General features: G+C 60.3%; 2 protein-coding genes across 4 annotated transcripts in view; both read right to left on the minus strand.

Annotated features, from left to right (window-relative positions):
• The window catches only part of APBA2 (amyloid beta precursor protein binding family A member 2), a 43,141-nt gene extending 36,726 nt beyond the window's left edge, over nt 1-6,415 (minus strand). For both annotated transcript variants that reach the window (XM_079763859.1, XM_079763858.1), the window contains exon 1: nt 6,334-6,415. The gene's annotated coding sequence lies outside the window, so the exon portion shown is untranslated. The remainder of the gene's footprint in view (nt 1-6,333) is intronic.
• The window catches only part of MCEE (methylmalonyl-CoA epimerase), a 29,270-nt gene that overhangs the window by 10,329 nt on the left and 4,428 nt on the right, over nt 1-14,513 (minus strand). The window contains exons 3-4 of one of the 2 annotated variants that reach the window (XR_013813124.1): nt 11,977-12,134; nt 6,334-6,459 (exon numbers count right to left, since the gene is read on the minus strand). Coding sequence is in view for 1 of the 2 variants with exons in the window: in XM_079763864.1 (XP_079619990.1) it covers nt 11,982-12,134 (153 nt within the window). In the remaining variant the exon portion in view is untranslated. Of the gene's footprint in view, nt 1-6,333; nt 6,460-11,601; nt 12,135-14,513 lie in introns of those variants that run through there. The other variant, XM_079763864.1, reaches the window with a different exon arrangement.

Genomic DNA, 14,513 nt, shown 5'->3' on the forward strand with positions numbered 1-14,513 from the left:
TTCGTGAGAAAGGGGGAGCGATGCTGACTTATGCAGGCTGGTCGGGAAGCTGGCACAGAAACAGACTCCAAGCCCGTGAGGGAGCAGCCAGGTGGACACTGGACCAGGCGCATGCGGGTGAGGAACAGCAGGTGCAAAGGCCCCGAGGTGAGCGAGAGCTTGGTCATCTGAGGACCAGGGGAGATGCGGGAAAGAGCCGTAGTCAGCTCGGGCCACTGAGGAGGGACGTGCGGGTCCTGGGTCAAGGTGGCAGGGGGGATGGGGTGGGGACAACGTGTGGCTGTCTGCTGGGAACCTGGATGGCTCGGAGGGGCCACAGCTGGGAGCAAGGGAGGGAGCTGGGGAAAATCAGGCATGGAATTTGGGAATGGAGTGGGCACTGGAGAGCCACTGAGGGCTGGAGCGAGGGACACCAGGCCCGGCCGGGGCCCAACCCACATGGGACAGCCCCGCAGACCCACCGGGAAACCCCACAGCCGGTACGGAAACCCTACCTCACGCAGCAATAGCACCCCAACAGCATGTACGGCTCCCGAGCCCATGGGGAGTCTGGAACCTCACAAGCTGTGTGACCTTGAGGTCCCTGTCCTCCCCGGCTCCCTTGTGCCTGGGGAGAGGACGGTCGGAGCTGGGGACGGGCTGCAGGAGAGGAGAGGAGCGGAGCCTCGCCCACGGCGGCTGACTCAGCCTGTGCCAGCAGGCGGCTCTGAGACACCAGCTGGACCCAACCCAGGTGGTGGGCGGGGGCCTCGGGGCGGGGGACGGAGCCAGAAGTCCTCCCCACGGGCACGCGGCCCGGCCACCTGGGCCACCTTTTGGTGAGCCGTCATCTCACACGTGACCCATGTTGGGACCGAGCTGGTGGCCACATCACTCCCCACCGGCCCCCACACGTACCCGTGCCTCACGGCCACCCAGCAAGGGCAGGGCTCTCTCTCGCCGTGTCTCTAAGGCGGGGTGGGGAACGTCCGGCCCGCGGCGTGTAAGGCCGAGAAATCATTTGGTTTGGCCCTGCCGAGGCATGAGGGGTGAGTTAATTCGCCATTTGGCCAAACAGAGCGGGCTGATGTTGAAGTGGTGATTCTGTACGGCGCACGAATGACGTTATAAACACCCAGATGGCCCGGGCAGAGAAAAAGGTCCCCACCCTGCTCTAAGGCCAGGCTGCCCCTTATTCGGAAGGCCCGTGGGGCCAGCTGGCGGCGTGTTCGCCGGGGCCTCTGTGCCCACCTGCCCTCAGGCGCTCGCCCAGACAACAAAGGCTTCTCCGCCTCTTCAGACCGTGGTGCCACCAGAACCCTCACCTGCGGAGCCGTCAGGTGAGCAGGCAAAGCCCAGGACGGGAGGAGCAGGCCTCAGCGCCAGCTCCCCGCCGAGTGCTGCTCCCGAGCGGCCATGGTGCCCGGGCGCCACCCCGGGGTCTGAGCCGCGGGCTCTCTCAGCTCGCCGGTGTGACGGGTGTCTGACAATCAGCCCCGCTGCCATCTAGCTGCTCAGCTGCCCTGGCTAAGTGGCTTATTTCTGTGCCTCCACTTCACAGCCCTCCCACCAATTACTCCTGTGAAACTATTTTCTTTCTTCAAGAAAGGGGGTTAAGTACTCAAGGGACAGCTACGCAGACACGTGAACAGGTGTCGGGTCCGGGGTGCCCGAGAAAGCGGGCAGAGGTGGAAGGGAGCAGGGGTTGACTGTCACCTACTGGGCCCTCCTGCCAGCACCCACCTCGCCCCTCACACACACACGCACACGCGTGCATCTGGTTCAGCCCACACTCCTCCCAGGCACAGAAGCCCGGACCCTGGAGATGGAAAGGGGGGAGGTGCCCGTGCTCCCAAACAAATGCCCAGAGGTCTGCAGAGACAGGCCCCACAGAAGGCTGTCGGGGTGCCCCATCCGGCCCAGCTCCGGAGGCCACCCCCAGGGTCTCAGGTCCAGTGCTGGTGGCCCCCACCAGGAGGCGGCCAGCTCAGCAAGCGGACCCCCACGAGCTCCCACTCGGTCTCTGATGCCCTGGACACGGGTCTGAGGCTCTCCACCAGGAGGCCCCCTCCGGCCCAGCTGCAGATGGCGCTGCAGAGCCAGCCGCCAGGAGTGAGGGCACAGGGCAGGGAGCCCTAGCAGCTCTGGAGAGGACACCAGACCTTGTCCCCGGCCGGGTGGACTGCCCCGGAGAGGAGAGAAGCCCCCACCGCCCCCCGCCCCCTCCCCTCACCAGCAGGACCACTAACCCAGAGGCCTGAGCCGCTGGCCACCCACAGGTTCTGGGCACCTGCATGCCCCTCAGGAGAGTTGTTCCCTTGCGCCCGGGAACCTTTCGGGTCATGCTTTCTGAAACAACTGTCCTTTATCAGAGAAAAAGGGGGGAAATTCCAGAGAGGGGGCAGAGGTGGGAGACGCCAGAGACGCGCTCAGTCCAGAGGACCAAGCCCTGGAATGAGACCCCAGCCCGGGGAACCTGCCCTCTGCAAAGCCAGTGGTGAGATGGCTCAGCCACAGATCTGTGTCTGGCCCCCAAGAGGCCCAATGTGAATAGATGTGGGAATAATGCCGTCTTCCTTCTGCAAGTAAATACTAAGTTAGGACAAGCAGGGTCCATTCTCGGTGACCCTGGGGCAGGGTGGCCCCGGCGAGGCCCCTCTGGAACGCCTGGGCGCCGGGCCCGGGCAACTCGCCCCCAGCCCAGTCTTGGCACACAGGCCCGGGCACAAAGCCCAGCTTGGGGCGCGGGGGGCTCAGTGTCGGGCGGGGGGCTCCGTGTCGGCCCTGACCACCAGTCGGTGCTCCCACCTCCCGGCGGCAGCGGGAAGGAGCCGGGCCAACGGGACAGGACCCCCTGGCTCCGTCCCAGCCCCAGCCCCGCGCTGGAGGCCCAGAGGCCCAGGAGTGCGGAATTTTAATTGAGGACTGTCTCCCGCATGGTCGCGAAAAGGAGGGGGGGGGGGCGCGAAGATCCGGGCTCGGCTTCCCGGGAGCCAGGGAACCCCGAGGCGCCCCCAAACTCGGGAGCTGCCGCCCGGAGCAGGGACTTAGTGCCAGCGCCCAGCGGGGCCGCCAGACGCATAGAGACCCCAGCCCCGCGCAGCCCGTGCAGACAGGCCCCGCCGGCCAGCGCCCCTCGTCCGCGCCGGTCGCCCCTCGCCACGGAGCCCCCCGCCCGGGATGCGCGAAAAGCCGCTCGCTCCGCGGGTCCAGGGGTAACCGATCCGCACCCCCACCCGCCAGTTCGCCCGGCCGCCCCGCCGGGTCCGAGGGACAGAGCTGGGGCCCCGGCCATGGGGCCCCGGCCACCGCGCCCCTCACCCATCTCCCTTGCCGGCCCGCGCCCCAGGCTGCAGCCGGGGCCCCCACTTACCTGGCTCGGGCGCGGGGCTGCGCGGCCGCCCGGCCACCCCCGCCGCCACCGCAGGTCTTTGTGAGCCCGCGCCGCGCCGCACGCCGCCCGGGAAGCTGGATGGCGGCGGACGCGCCCCGGACGCGGCGTGAGCACGCAGGGCCGCCTCTGCCGCGTGCCCCGCACCGGCCTCCCCCCCACCCACCCCCGCCCCCGCCCCCGCCCGGGACGTGGCTCGGAAAACGCCGGCGGGCCACCAGCGCGCGCGCCGCGGGAAGAAAGGAGGACAAAGATGCGTCGTGCCCAGCCCCTCCCCCCCGAGCCCTCGCCGGGACAGGCGGCGGGGCGGGCGCGCGGGAGGGCGCACCTGGGGCCGGGTCCTGCGGGGCTGATCGCGGGGACCCTGGCCGCAGCCCGGGCTCTGGAAGCAGCTACGCCCCAAGCGTCCGGGCCTGGGGAGCACGCAGATCCCCGGGCGCGCCCCAGACCTGCCAGATCGGGAGCCCGGGGTCTGGTCCTCCGGCGGCGCAGAGCGGGCGATGGAGGCTCCGCGGCGCCCGCACCCGCCCCGCGCCGCCGTGCTGCCCCCTGGCGGTTCGGGAGCGTCTTCGTGCGGCGCGCAGGGGCCCTGGCGACCGCGCCCTGCTCGGTGCTGGGAGGGCAGTGGGCGTCCAGCGAGAAGCCCTCGGGGATTGCAGCTCCGGAAAGAAAGCGCATCGGCGAGGGTTGGTCCCCCCGCCGATCCGCTGGGCGCGAGCCGCATTCCAGGTCTCTGCTCACCGCCCATCACCCCCGTTTCTGGCGCCTCCGCGCTGTCTGTGCCTGGCCTGCCGGCCCCCCGCACGGCCTCCCCCAGGCCTCTCCTTCCGTCCTGAAGGGGGAGGACCCGAACCCCGTCCACTTCCAGAGACTCACACACACCCAAGGAGTGGGCGACCCACCCCACAGCGCAGCAACCCCCCTGGAAGCCCTTCTGTTGTGCTGCAGACGCTGGTGTCACCTCGGACCCCTCGCCCTTTCATTCAGCCCCAGGACCCACGTGGTCACCTGAGGTTCTGCCTGGAGACCTGCAGGGGGTGCCCGGCTCCCCGGAGGCCTGGTCCTTTGCCTCCTGTTTCCTTGTCTTTGCTGGGTTGGGCGGGTGTGGGGGAAGGAACCCTGAAGCAGAACAGAAGGCCACGGAGGAAGGGGAGGTCTGAGTGGGGCGACCCCCAGGAGAGGGGCTGAGGCGGACGTGGTGTGGATTCCTGTGCCCTGAGCCCTTGGCTCCCTCCCGCTCGCTCTGCAACCCCTCCCCCCTCCAAACAAAACATATGGGCCCAGAGAGCCAGACCCTCTAGCTGGGGGCTGGTCCCGGTGGGCAGCTTTGTAACAGAATGCCACAGCCCGAGCCCCAGCAGGCCAGGCGGGCGCCCCTCGCTCCCCGGTGCTCTGTCTCCGGCTGGACGTCCGGTCGCCCAGCCCACAAAGCTCAGCGCCATTGGCTGCTCCGGACCGAGCTTTTCCCCAAATGCCAGCAGCATTTTCCCCAAATGGCAGCAGCAGCTGGGAAGAAAGGACTCCACAGCCTTAACCATTAAGAATGGGGTCCCAGCGCCCTCATCTTCTGGCCTCATTCCAACGTGGTCCGATCCCCAAGGGGAACCAGACGCCTGTGTCTGTGATGGCCCGCGGCCCTGCGTGTCCCGGGCGTGGGCAAGCTGGGAGCTCTGTGCTCTTCCCCCAACCACCCCAGGGGCCCGGGCTGGGCCCGCCGCTGAGTTAGCCCTCCTGCGCCCAGGAGCCACCGTGCTGCTCCCACAGGCCGCCAGGTGCCTGCAGCAGCCCCCGGGACTCAACAGGGTGGGCTCACACCGTCACTACTCAGTGACTTCTTAAAGTCTCTCGGAGTGGCGCAAGCCTTTCTCAGCATTCCACCAAACTAGAGAGCCGTAACGTAAAAGATTCCCAAACTTGGCTCCCGAAAAATTCCTGTACGGCAACCGCCACCATAGCCAAGTCAACAACAGACCAGGACCGAGAGATGTGCACCTCACATCACCAGCGGTTCACTTCCCTCACATACAGAGCGACCACGCAACGCACTGTTCATGAGGGAACGGAGAGACGGTGTGTGCCGTGTGCCATCACGGGTGTGAAACCACAAAGGAAAGGGTGTGAGCGGACACGTGCTCGTGCGCTGTCATCATTTGACACACGTATTGCCCGTCCCAGAGCAAAACTGTTAAACGATCACTCTTAACCCTGGTTCTTAACGCTCTGGAGAGGAACAGGCCTCTGAAATCTGTCACCTCTTCCCCCAGAGGAAAAAAACAGGCCCTCGGACCTGCACCACAGAGGACACCTCTGGCACTGTGGGTTGAACCCCACCGCTGCACTACCTGCCGCCATCTAGTGGCCACGCACGTGAATTGCAGACTTCCTGCCAATACCCTCAAGCTCAAAGGGGTTCCAGGCCTGGCTTCCTGCCAGGCCTTTCCAAAGACTTGTCAATGCCTCGGCACACACCATAAGGCAGTTTTTAAAAAGAATGCATGCTGCCCTGGCCGGTGTGGCTCAGTGGATAGAGCGTCGGCCTGCGGACTCAAGGGTCCCAGGTTCGATTCCGGTCAAGGGCATGGACCTTGGTTGCGGGCACATCCCCAGTAGAGAGTGTGCGGGAGGCAGCTGATCGATGTTTCTCTCTCATCGATGTTTCTAACTCTCTCTCCCTCTCCCTTCTTCTCTGTAAAAAATCAATACAATATATTATAAAAAAAAAAAAGAATGCCTGCCTTCCTTCCACAGGGCAGATGAATGCTCTGTGGGGAGGACGGCATAGGCTGTGCCTGGACTGCGAGAGGGCGCAGGCCGGGCTGAGGAACGCGCACCCCCCCCCCCAGTGCACAAATTTCGTGCACCGGGCCTCTAGTATGTGTATATATTGTAAAATCCCCAAGGTGCAGGATGCATGGAAAGAAATGGGATCTAAGCCACCCCACGGTGGCCTTTGCTTCTCTTACCTTCGGGATGGGAGTCAGTGGGGATGTTCACTCAGCGGCTCACCCTCCAGCAGGTCTTTCCAAGGCCCGGTGCTGTCCTCAGTAGACACAGACACGCCGTGGAAACCGCGGGAGCCAAGGTCCTCCCTAAAAAGAAGACAGCATTGTGGGGGTGTCGTTTTTTCTCACTGAAATACCGTGGAGGAGACACTTTTCCCACGGAGACCGTGAGCAGCAGCGAGTGCGAGCCTAGAGCAGCCAGAGCCCCCTAGAGAGTAACAGGCCTCTGAAATGGAGAGTAACAGGCCGCTGAAATGGAGAGTAACAGGCTGCTCAAATGACGCCACGCGAGGCCCGAGAGCAGCGGCGTTTATCGTCACGGGGCCTCTTTCCGTTCCAGAAGCAATCTCCCTGGTCGCCCCGGCACCTGGGGAGCGCGTTTCAGAAGGAATTAAAGCACCGAGTAGGTCGAGCTCGTGGGGGCAGAGGCTCGGGGAGGTCTCCGGAGCGACACCTCCCACGGCTGGACCCGCTGTCCCGAGAGGCACAGACCATGCTGGGCCCGAGTCGGTGTCACAGGGGCATGGGGGGGGGTGCTGTGGATGGAGGGAGCACTTTGCAACCATCGGCGCTGGGCTCTGTGGTGATCTTCAACAGGGCGTGGGCCCATGGACGGCTTTTCCAGGGGCAGGACTGGGAGTGGAATGCCCTCCCCGCCAGGCTCTGAGTTCGCCTCTCCTTCCTTTACGTGGTGGATGCCAGAGTACCACATTCCCACGTCAGGATGTGGGGCCTGGCCCAGGCGGATCTGCAACGACCTGGCCAAGGCTGAGAGTGTTGTTGGCTGTCACAGATGGGGCTGATGCTTGTGGACAGGGACCGGGGCTGCTGCTGAACATCCTACAGGGCACAGGGCAGCCCCCACACAAAAGGGCCTGGGCCAAGCCAAGATGTCACCAGTGCCGAGACTGAGCAAACCTGAGTATCTTCTAATGTGTCCCTGTATTTACAGTTAAAAAACCTTATCCTATGTAATAAAGAGGGGATATGCAAATTGACCATCACTTCAGCACAAAGATGGCAGCGCCACAGCGGAGGCAGGGTTTTCCGTAACACAAGATGGCTGCACCCGCAGTGGAGGCCAAGTTCGCGGAACGAGCCTTAACGAGCAACCGGCAGGGACCTGAGGCTGCGCGCGCCCCCACCCCCCCCCGCCCCAGTGGGGCTTGACAGGGGACCTCAGGCCGCGCTCCCCACCCTGATGCCAGGCCAGGGACCTCAGGCCACGCCCCCTGCCCAGCAGGGCTTGACAGGGCACTTCAGGCCATGTTCTCCGCCTGGCGGGGCTTGACGGGGGACCTCAGGCCACACCCCCCACAGGCCAGGGGACCTCAGGCCGCACCCCCCTGGCCTGGCACCAGGCCGGGGACCTCAGGCCACGCCCCCGCCTGGTGGGACTTGATGGGGGACCTTAGGCCACGCCCCCCCACCCTGTCACTGGGCCAGGGGACCTCAGGCCATGCCCCCCACCCTGGCATCAGGCTGGGGGACCTGAGGCTGCGCCCTCCGCCCGGCGGGGCTTGACAAGGGAGGGACCGGCCAGGTCTGTATCTAGCCCAATGGGGGGGCAGCCGGGTCTGGGTCTCGCACAACTTTGAGGTGGGGACTTGACTCTGGGTCCTGTGGTGCGCCCCAGACTCTGACAGGAGGAAGGTTTTCATATACATTTTACTACTTTTCTTTCCTCTCTGACACTTCTATTATAGAGAAAGGGCAAACAGCAATATTAAAACATTTCCTCTAATTAATCCCCTTTTAATGTGCATGAATTTCGTGCACCAGGCCACTAGTAAATATATAAAAGCTCGTCACAAGTGGGGAATGACTTAAAGCAATAAAAAGTACTGCTACAGCCCTAGCCAGTTTGGCTGTGGATAGATAGAGTGTGGGCCTGGGGACTAAAGGGTCCCGGGTTCAATTCCAGTCGGGGGCAATGCCAGGGTTGTGGGCTCCATCCCCAGCAGGAGGCAGCCGGTCAGTGATTCTCTCTCATCACTGATGTTTCTATTTCTCTCTCCCTCTCCCTTCCTCTCTGAAATCAATAAAAATATGTGTTAAAAAGAAAGAACTGTACCACATTGCTCCATTTCTATGGTCTCTGAGAACACAGAGAACCAGACAGCGACAGGGCTGTGGCCGGCTTCTGGGTCCCTCCCAGGGGGGTGGGGTCTTCCTCGCAGCCCACCCCGTGGTCCTGCTGGCCGCTCCTGGGCAGAGCAGTGGCACTTGGGAATTCTCCCGGTGATGCCCGGGCCCTGTCCCTGTCCCTGCACCCCAGACCCAGGCCTGGAGCTGAGGCCCCCCCCCCCCCCCACACACACACACAAGTGCCAACTGCTGGCCCAGCACTGTGTGGGGCCGTCCCAGCCCCCTCTCCGCAGCACCATGGAGCTCCTGCCAAGGGCAGGACCGCGCGGACACCGCCTTAGGGACGAGGAGACGATAGGTGGTGCCCTGGTGAGGAGGGCTGCAGGGAGGGCATTCGGGATCCTTCTGCTCCCGGGGCTGCCTTGCACCTGTTCCCGCCTCCACCCCGAGCTCTCACCATCACTGTGGGCTCCTGGCTCCCTTCCTGGCCCGCCTACCCGTCTTGGAAGGATGCCTAGAACCCTGCACTCGGGAGGCAGCGGCCGGAAAGCCGCCTCCTGGTGTCCAGAGACAGACGGGAGCATTGTTTCTTGGTGGCAGGCTCGCTCTCTCTGGCTGGGGCTTGCTTTCTCAGGAAGCTTCTGTGCAGGCCGCTCGGCACCCAGCCCGGCGTCCTGGGGGCTCGGGCTCCAGCGTGGCCCTGGCAGCTTCGTCGCGGTGGCCCGTCCGCTCCCAGGAAGGCCTCCTGGGCTGCCATGCCTGGAGCTGCTCTCCGAAGTGCAGCCTTTTCCTTCTGGACTTGGGACGTGGCTCGCAGGCCTTTGTCTGCGTGAGCACCTGACTGAACTGAAGTCACCCTCCCGCTCTGTGTGAGGCTGGGATTCTTTTGACGTGTGCAGTGGCCGCTGACCTGACTACAGGTGTGTCATAAAACATGGTAATGATATCTTAAACGCGCACACACACGGGCTCTGGCTGCCAAGAGAGGGTTTGGGGGGATGGGAGTGGGTGCAGGGAGCCCAGGCGAAGGGGGTGGGGAGCAGCAGATGGACCCGAGCTATTTGCAAGGCTAAAGAAAGAGGGCTTTGTGAGGGCTGTGTGTGTGTGTGTGTGTGTACAATGGTTGGAGACGAGGCCGTGTCAGAATTCAACTTCAGTCTCTGGCTTGTGCAACTTGAAGAAAGATGAGGCAGGCCTGGGGGGGGAGTTCAAGTGTGTTTTCCACTGTTGCCATGACAACCATTAGCTTCTTGCCCTTACGATAGGCTGGGCCTTCTATGTTTGAGGAACGGGAGTGACAACAGGGGGGGGTACCCTCTGGCATGGGGCCAGGTTCTGCCAACCTCAGCTCCCGGGGCATCGCCTTCCTCGGTTCCCAATCGCCTGTGTTATGTCCATAGCCTTGTTGCAAACAATCACACTTTTCATTAGCAAATGAGTTCCGCGCCTGTTTTCCTCTGAGCTCCAATCTCTATTCCGATCACCTCTAGGGGCCTGGGATATCCGCCCCGTCACGCACCTGAAAAAACCACCCCGTGGCTTATCCTCATCCTCCATCCACCGCCCGCGCCTCAGCCTTATCTCCAAGTTCTCAGGAGGCGCGTCTTGGCAGCCTTCCTCTCACACAAGCCAGTTCTGTCCGTTCATAAAGGTGCAGGATACGTTTTGGCTTTCCAACAACTAAGATGTGAATTTAAGCCGAGAGGCAGCTTTCTACACAAAAGGCATAGGGAACACTCGTGCCAGGCTGCGGGCACAGAACTCACAGCTGTTCTGGCTTTGAACCCCACAGGGTTGCGCATCCGCAACTCACAGCCCTGGCTGCGGGGAACCCCGGGTCACATCCGCAGGTCACCTCGAGACACAGACACCTGTTCTTTCTGTCACTGCGAGCTGAACGTGGTTATCCAAGCAAAGAGGACAGACAGGGCCATACCCTTCTCAGGTCCCCTTTCTTAAAAGTTGATTGTAGAGAGAAAGAGGGAGGAAGGGAAGGAAGGGGTTGAGAGAGAGAGAGAGAGAGAGAGAGAGAGAGAGAGAGAGAGAGGAAGGGAGGGAAGGGGTGAAGCGAGAGGGAGAGAAGGAAGGGAAGGGGTGAAGAGAGAGGGGGAAAGGAGGGAAGGGGTGGAGAGAGGGATTTTTTGTTCCATATATCTATGCATTCATTGGTTGATCCTTGTATGTGCCCTTGACCAGAATCGAACCCGGGACCAGGCTAGGGCATTGCTTTTAACTTTTAAGTAACAACTCAATGCCACACTTGTCTTCCCTAACAGCAGGCTCAATGTGGACATACCTCAGCATCCAATTACCCATGAGTTATAAGATGTTAACCCTTTCCCACGCACTGTGCACTCATCCTATGCATCCATCGCAGATTCTGGAAAGTCACTTGATACTTGTTTAAGGTGGGGGGAGTGGGGGGGGCGGGGAGAGGCGGTTGGGAGGGTTAGACACCAACCAAAGAACCTGCATGCATAGAAGCATAACCAGTGGACACAGTCAGTGGGCCGGGGGGAGGGGGTGAAGGCCGGGGCTGGGGGGCAGGGGCAGGCTGGGAGAGGACAATGGTGGGTAAGGAGGACATTTGTAATACTTTCAACAATAAAGAATCTTTAAAAAAGAAGAAAGTCCGGCCAAAGGCCTGCTGTGCCTCCAAGCCTCCTCTGAGCCCTGCTCCCTTTCCTCCTCCGTCACGCTGCTTTCACGGTTCACGTCTATTTCAGAAGCCGTTCCCCCCCGACCGTGAGCACCTCAGCAAGGGTTCTATCCTTCCGCACATCCCTCAGGGGCTGCTGTGTCCCGGCACCTGAATGCCGGTTCCCTACACACGCACTGCCCTCTCCACGGCCACTGGTCTTTACAAATGCGGCCGACTGTGCAGCCCAGAGCTCACACCCCGTCCTCCACAAGCCCTCTTGCCCGTACGTGTAGGACTGAGCACCCCAAACACCTGCCCCGAGGGGCTTATGAGTTGTTCCAGAAAAGCCAAACATCTGAGGCCACACTCCTTTGTGTGTCCATCCCGCCCCATCTCTCTCTCTCTCTCTCTCTCTCTCTCTCACACACACAAACACAACCTTTCACACAGCCAGTGCACTGTCCGAAATGACCCCACTTTAGAACAGGAAGAATTTATTTCTATGAATGTGATTTTAATAATATTCCTTAGGCATTCAGTGATCAAAATTTTCTCCAAATAAAGCCCAAAGTGATTCACACACACACACACACACACACACACACACACACACACACAGTGTGTGTCCCCCCAAAAATGTATATGCACTTAGCTGATAGCTCAATTGATGTGTCTTTCTTTTCAGACTTAACCCATTTGAATTCATAATTATTCAAAGGGTATATACATTTTTGGGGACACACACTGTGTATACATATAACTTTTTGAATCTCCTCCTGTAATTTGGTTTTGAACTTTGAAGTGGCGGAAGGAGTGACGGATTCAAAGCCAAAGTGCCCTCGGAGGCGCTTCCCGGTCATTACGCAGCTTCTTACACGCGTCAGGCCTGCTCCAGCTCCACCAGGACGCCCCCGCAGTCCTTGGGGTGCAGGAAGATGACGGGTTTCCCGTGGGCCCCTATTTTGGCCTCGTCACTTAGGCTGCGGATCTTCTTTTCTTTCAAGTCCATCACAGCGGCGTTTATGTCATCCACCTGGAGAGAGGGAGACACAGAGCGCATGGGAGACCACGGCGACACCACCTCACAGGGTCCTGAGAGGAGAAGCCCCCGCGCACGGAGGGAAAAGAAGCTGCGGAGTCCTCCTGGGTGAGCAACCACAACGCTGAAGGTTTTCAGCATTTTCATCAAGACCCCCGCTGCCTGAACGGGGTTAGGGAAAGCACGGCTAGTTCTAGTCACACCAGACCCACCGCCCAGGGGGCGGCCTGCAGGGGCCGGAAGCTCACGTGGCAGCATCCGTGAATGTGAAATTGTCTCTCTGGCCTGGCCGGTGGGGCTCAGTGGTTGAGCCCCAGGAATGGGGAGGGTAAGGTTCGTTTCCTGGTCAGGGCACATGCCTGGGTTGCGGGCTCGATCCCCAGTGGGCGCAGGAGGCAGCCAATTGAGGATTCTCTCTCATCATCGATGTTTCTATCTCCCTCTCCCTTTCTCTGAAATCAGTAAGACTATATTTAAAACAAATAAAATAATCTATATGGCTTGTGTTGTATTTCTAACGGACAGCACCGGCAGTGACTGTAATCCGCACTGTATGTGGTCAGTGACAAGTTCAAGGCCATCGCCCTGGAACAAACGATGCTTTTGATCAGGGCATCTGTGGGGCCGAGTCCCGAGACAGCCCGTCCTGTTCTGAGGAAGATCCAGGTTTTAAACCAGCTGACGGGAGTAAGCCCCTCGGCCGGGGACAGCTCCCTCTCAGACCCAGGACTGTTTGCCTAGAGAAGCCGCTCGGTTTTTTACGGAGAGCAGCGACTAATGACAGTGTCTCATGTTAACGTAAGGACTAACCCACCCTTTCCACAGCTTCCCGTCACCCACCTTCATTTTACACTGAACCACATTTCCCTCTCCCCTCCGATCTTCACTCCTACATCCACTGTTACGTTACTGAGCTTGCACTATCCCCACTTCACTGCACTTCTAACTCACACCGGCTCCCTTTGAAGGCCTGGGCTCTGATGTCGGACCCAGACAGTAAGTGTGGGACAGGGAACAGCGGGTTCAAAGGCGGGGGATCCTGCTTGTCATCCTTGGGGGTCTCAGATAAACCCCAAGTCCACTGCAATAAAGACTTGCAGCCAAAATTAACCTTCTAAGGCAGGGGTAACGGTGACCTATTAGGCCTTGTAAGTTCCCTGTCTAACATCTACGGCCCCCACCTCGGATTTTAAGTCCAGCTCATACAATGAGGGCCACCGGGCGCCGGCTAGCGGTGCAGATGCTGGAATCAGAACAAACCTAGTTTGGACAAAACTAGTTAGCAGCCTGCCACTGACTAGTCGTGTGACCATGGGCAAGCTAGTCTCAGTCCGCCTCCTCACCTGTCAATGGGAGAACGGCGCCCCCCTGGGGTAGCTCTGAGAAATGAAGAAAATAATGCGTGTGGCGCACTGGTGGACTGGCAGTCGTTCTGGTAACTCTCTGCCTTTCCAGGTGCTGCTCCCTCCGCCCGGAGGGCTTCCGCCTCGTCCCCCTGGGGAACCCCTTCACAGATGCCGTCCCACCTCCTCGGCCTGCCACCAGCAGCCAACCTTTCCCTCATCTGTTGGTGAGGGGACGCGGACATGAATCCTGCTCATCACAGGACAGACTGCCTGCTGCGGCTGCCCCTCCCCACTGGGGGCACGGTCCGTCCTGTTCGCGGCTGAACCGAGTCCTCAGCGCGCACAGTAGGTTCTCAAATACTAGTGTGTCTGCAATGTGAACTGAGTCAATCCTTGAAATCAGCACGCCTCTCTTCTGGATGCGGAGAGGCCTAACTGGGACATTCCTCCTATCAGAAGAAATTAAACTGGAGTGTAATTGCTATTGTTGATATTCCAAAAAGGAATATCTGAGCATGAACAGCTACTGATGGGGGCTCCCAGGAGGAAGTTCTAGTCTAACATGCCATGTTTTCTTCAGGAATTGTTAGCAGGCACACTTGAGGGGATCTGGAAACACCACAGTCAGTCACTGAAAACGTGTTGCTTTTGTAATAAGAAAGAAGTTCGCAGAACCTTCAGGACAGGACACAATTCCATGAATACTCAGCATGGATACGGGACTTCTCACTTCATCAGGTCTTTTCACTGCTGCTTCTAATGGCCTGAGGGAGTGAAAGCAGCTGCATTCCTGTTATAGTGGAGGTCATATGGGATCAATGAATCACGGAGTGGAAACTCAAATCCGTCTGGCCAACTTCAGTGACTTTTAAAAAAATGTTTTTATTTATTTCAGAGAGGGAGGGAGGCAAAAGGGGAGAGAGAGAGAGAAAGAAACATCAATGATGAGAATCATCCAATGGCTGCCTCCTGCACGCCACCCACTGGGGATCCAGCCCACAACCCGGGCAGGTACCCTGACTGGGAA

This window comes from Cnephaeus nilssonii (genome assembly GCF_951640355.1).
Source record: "Cnephaeus nilssonii genome assembly, chromosome: 24".
Lineage (NCBI taxonomy): Eukaryota > Metazoa > Chordata > Mammalia > Chiroptera > Vespertilionidae > Cnephaeus > Cnephaeus nilssonii.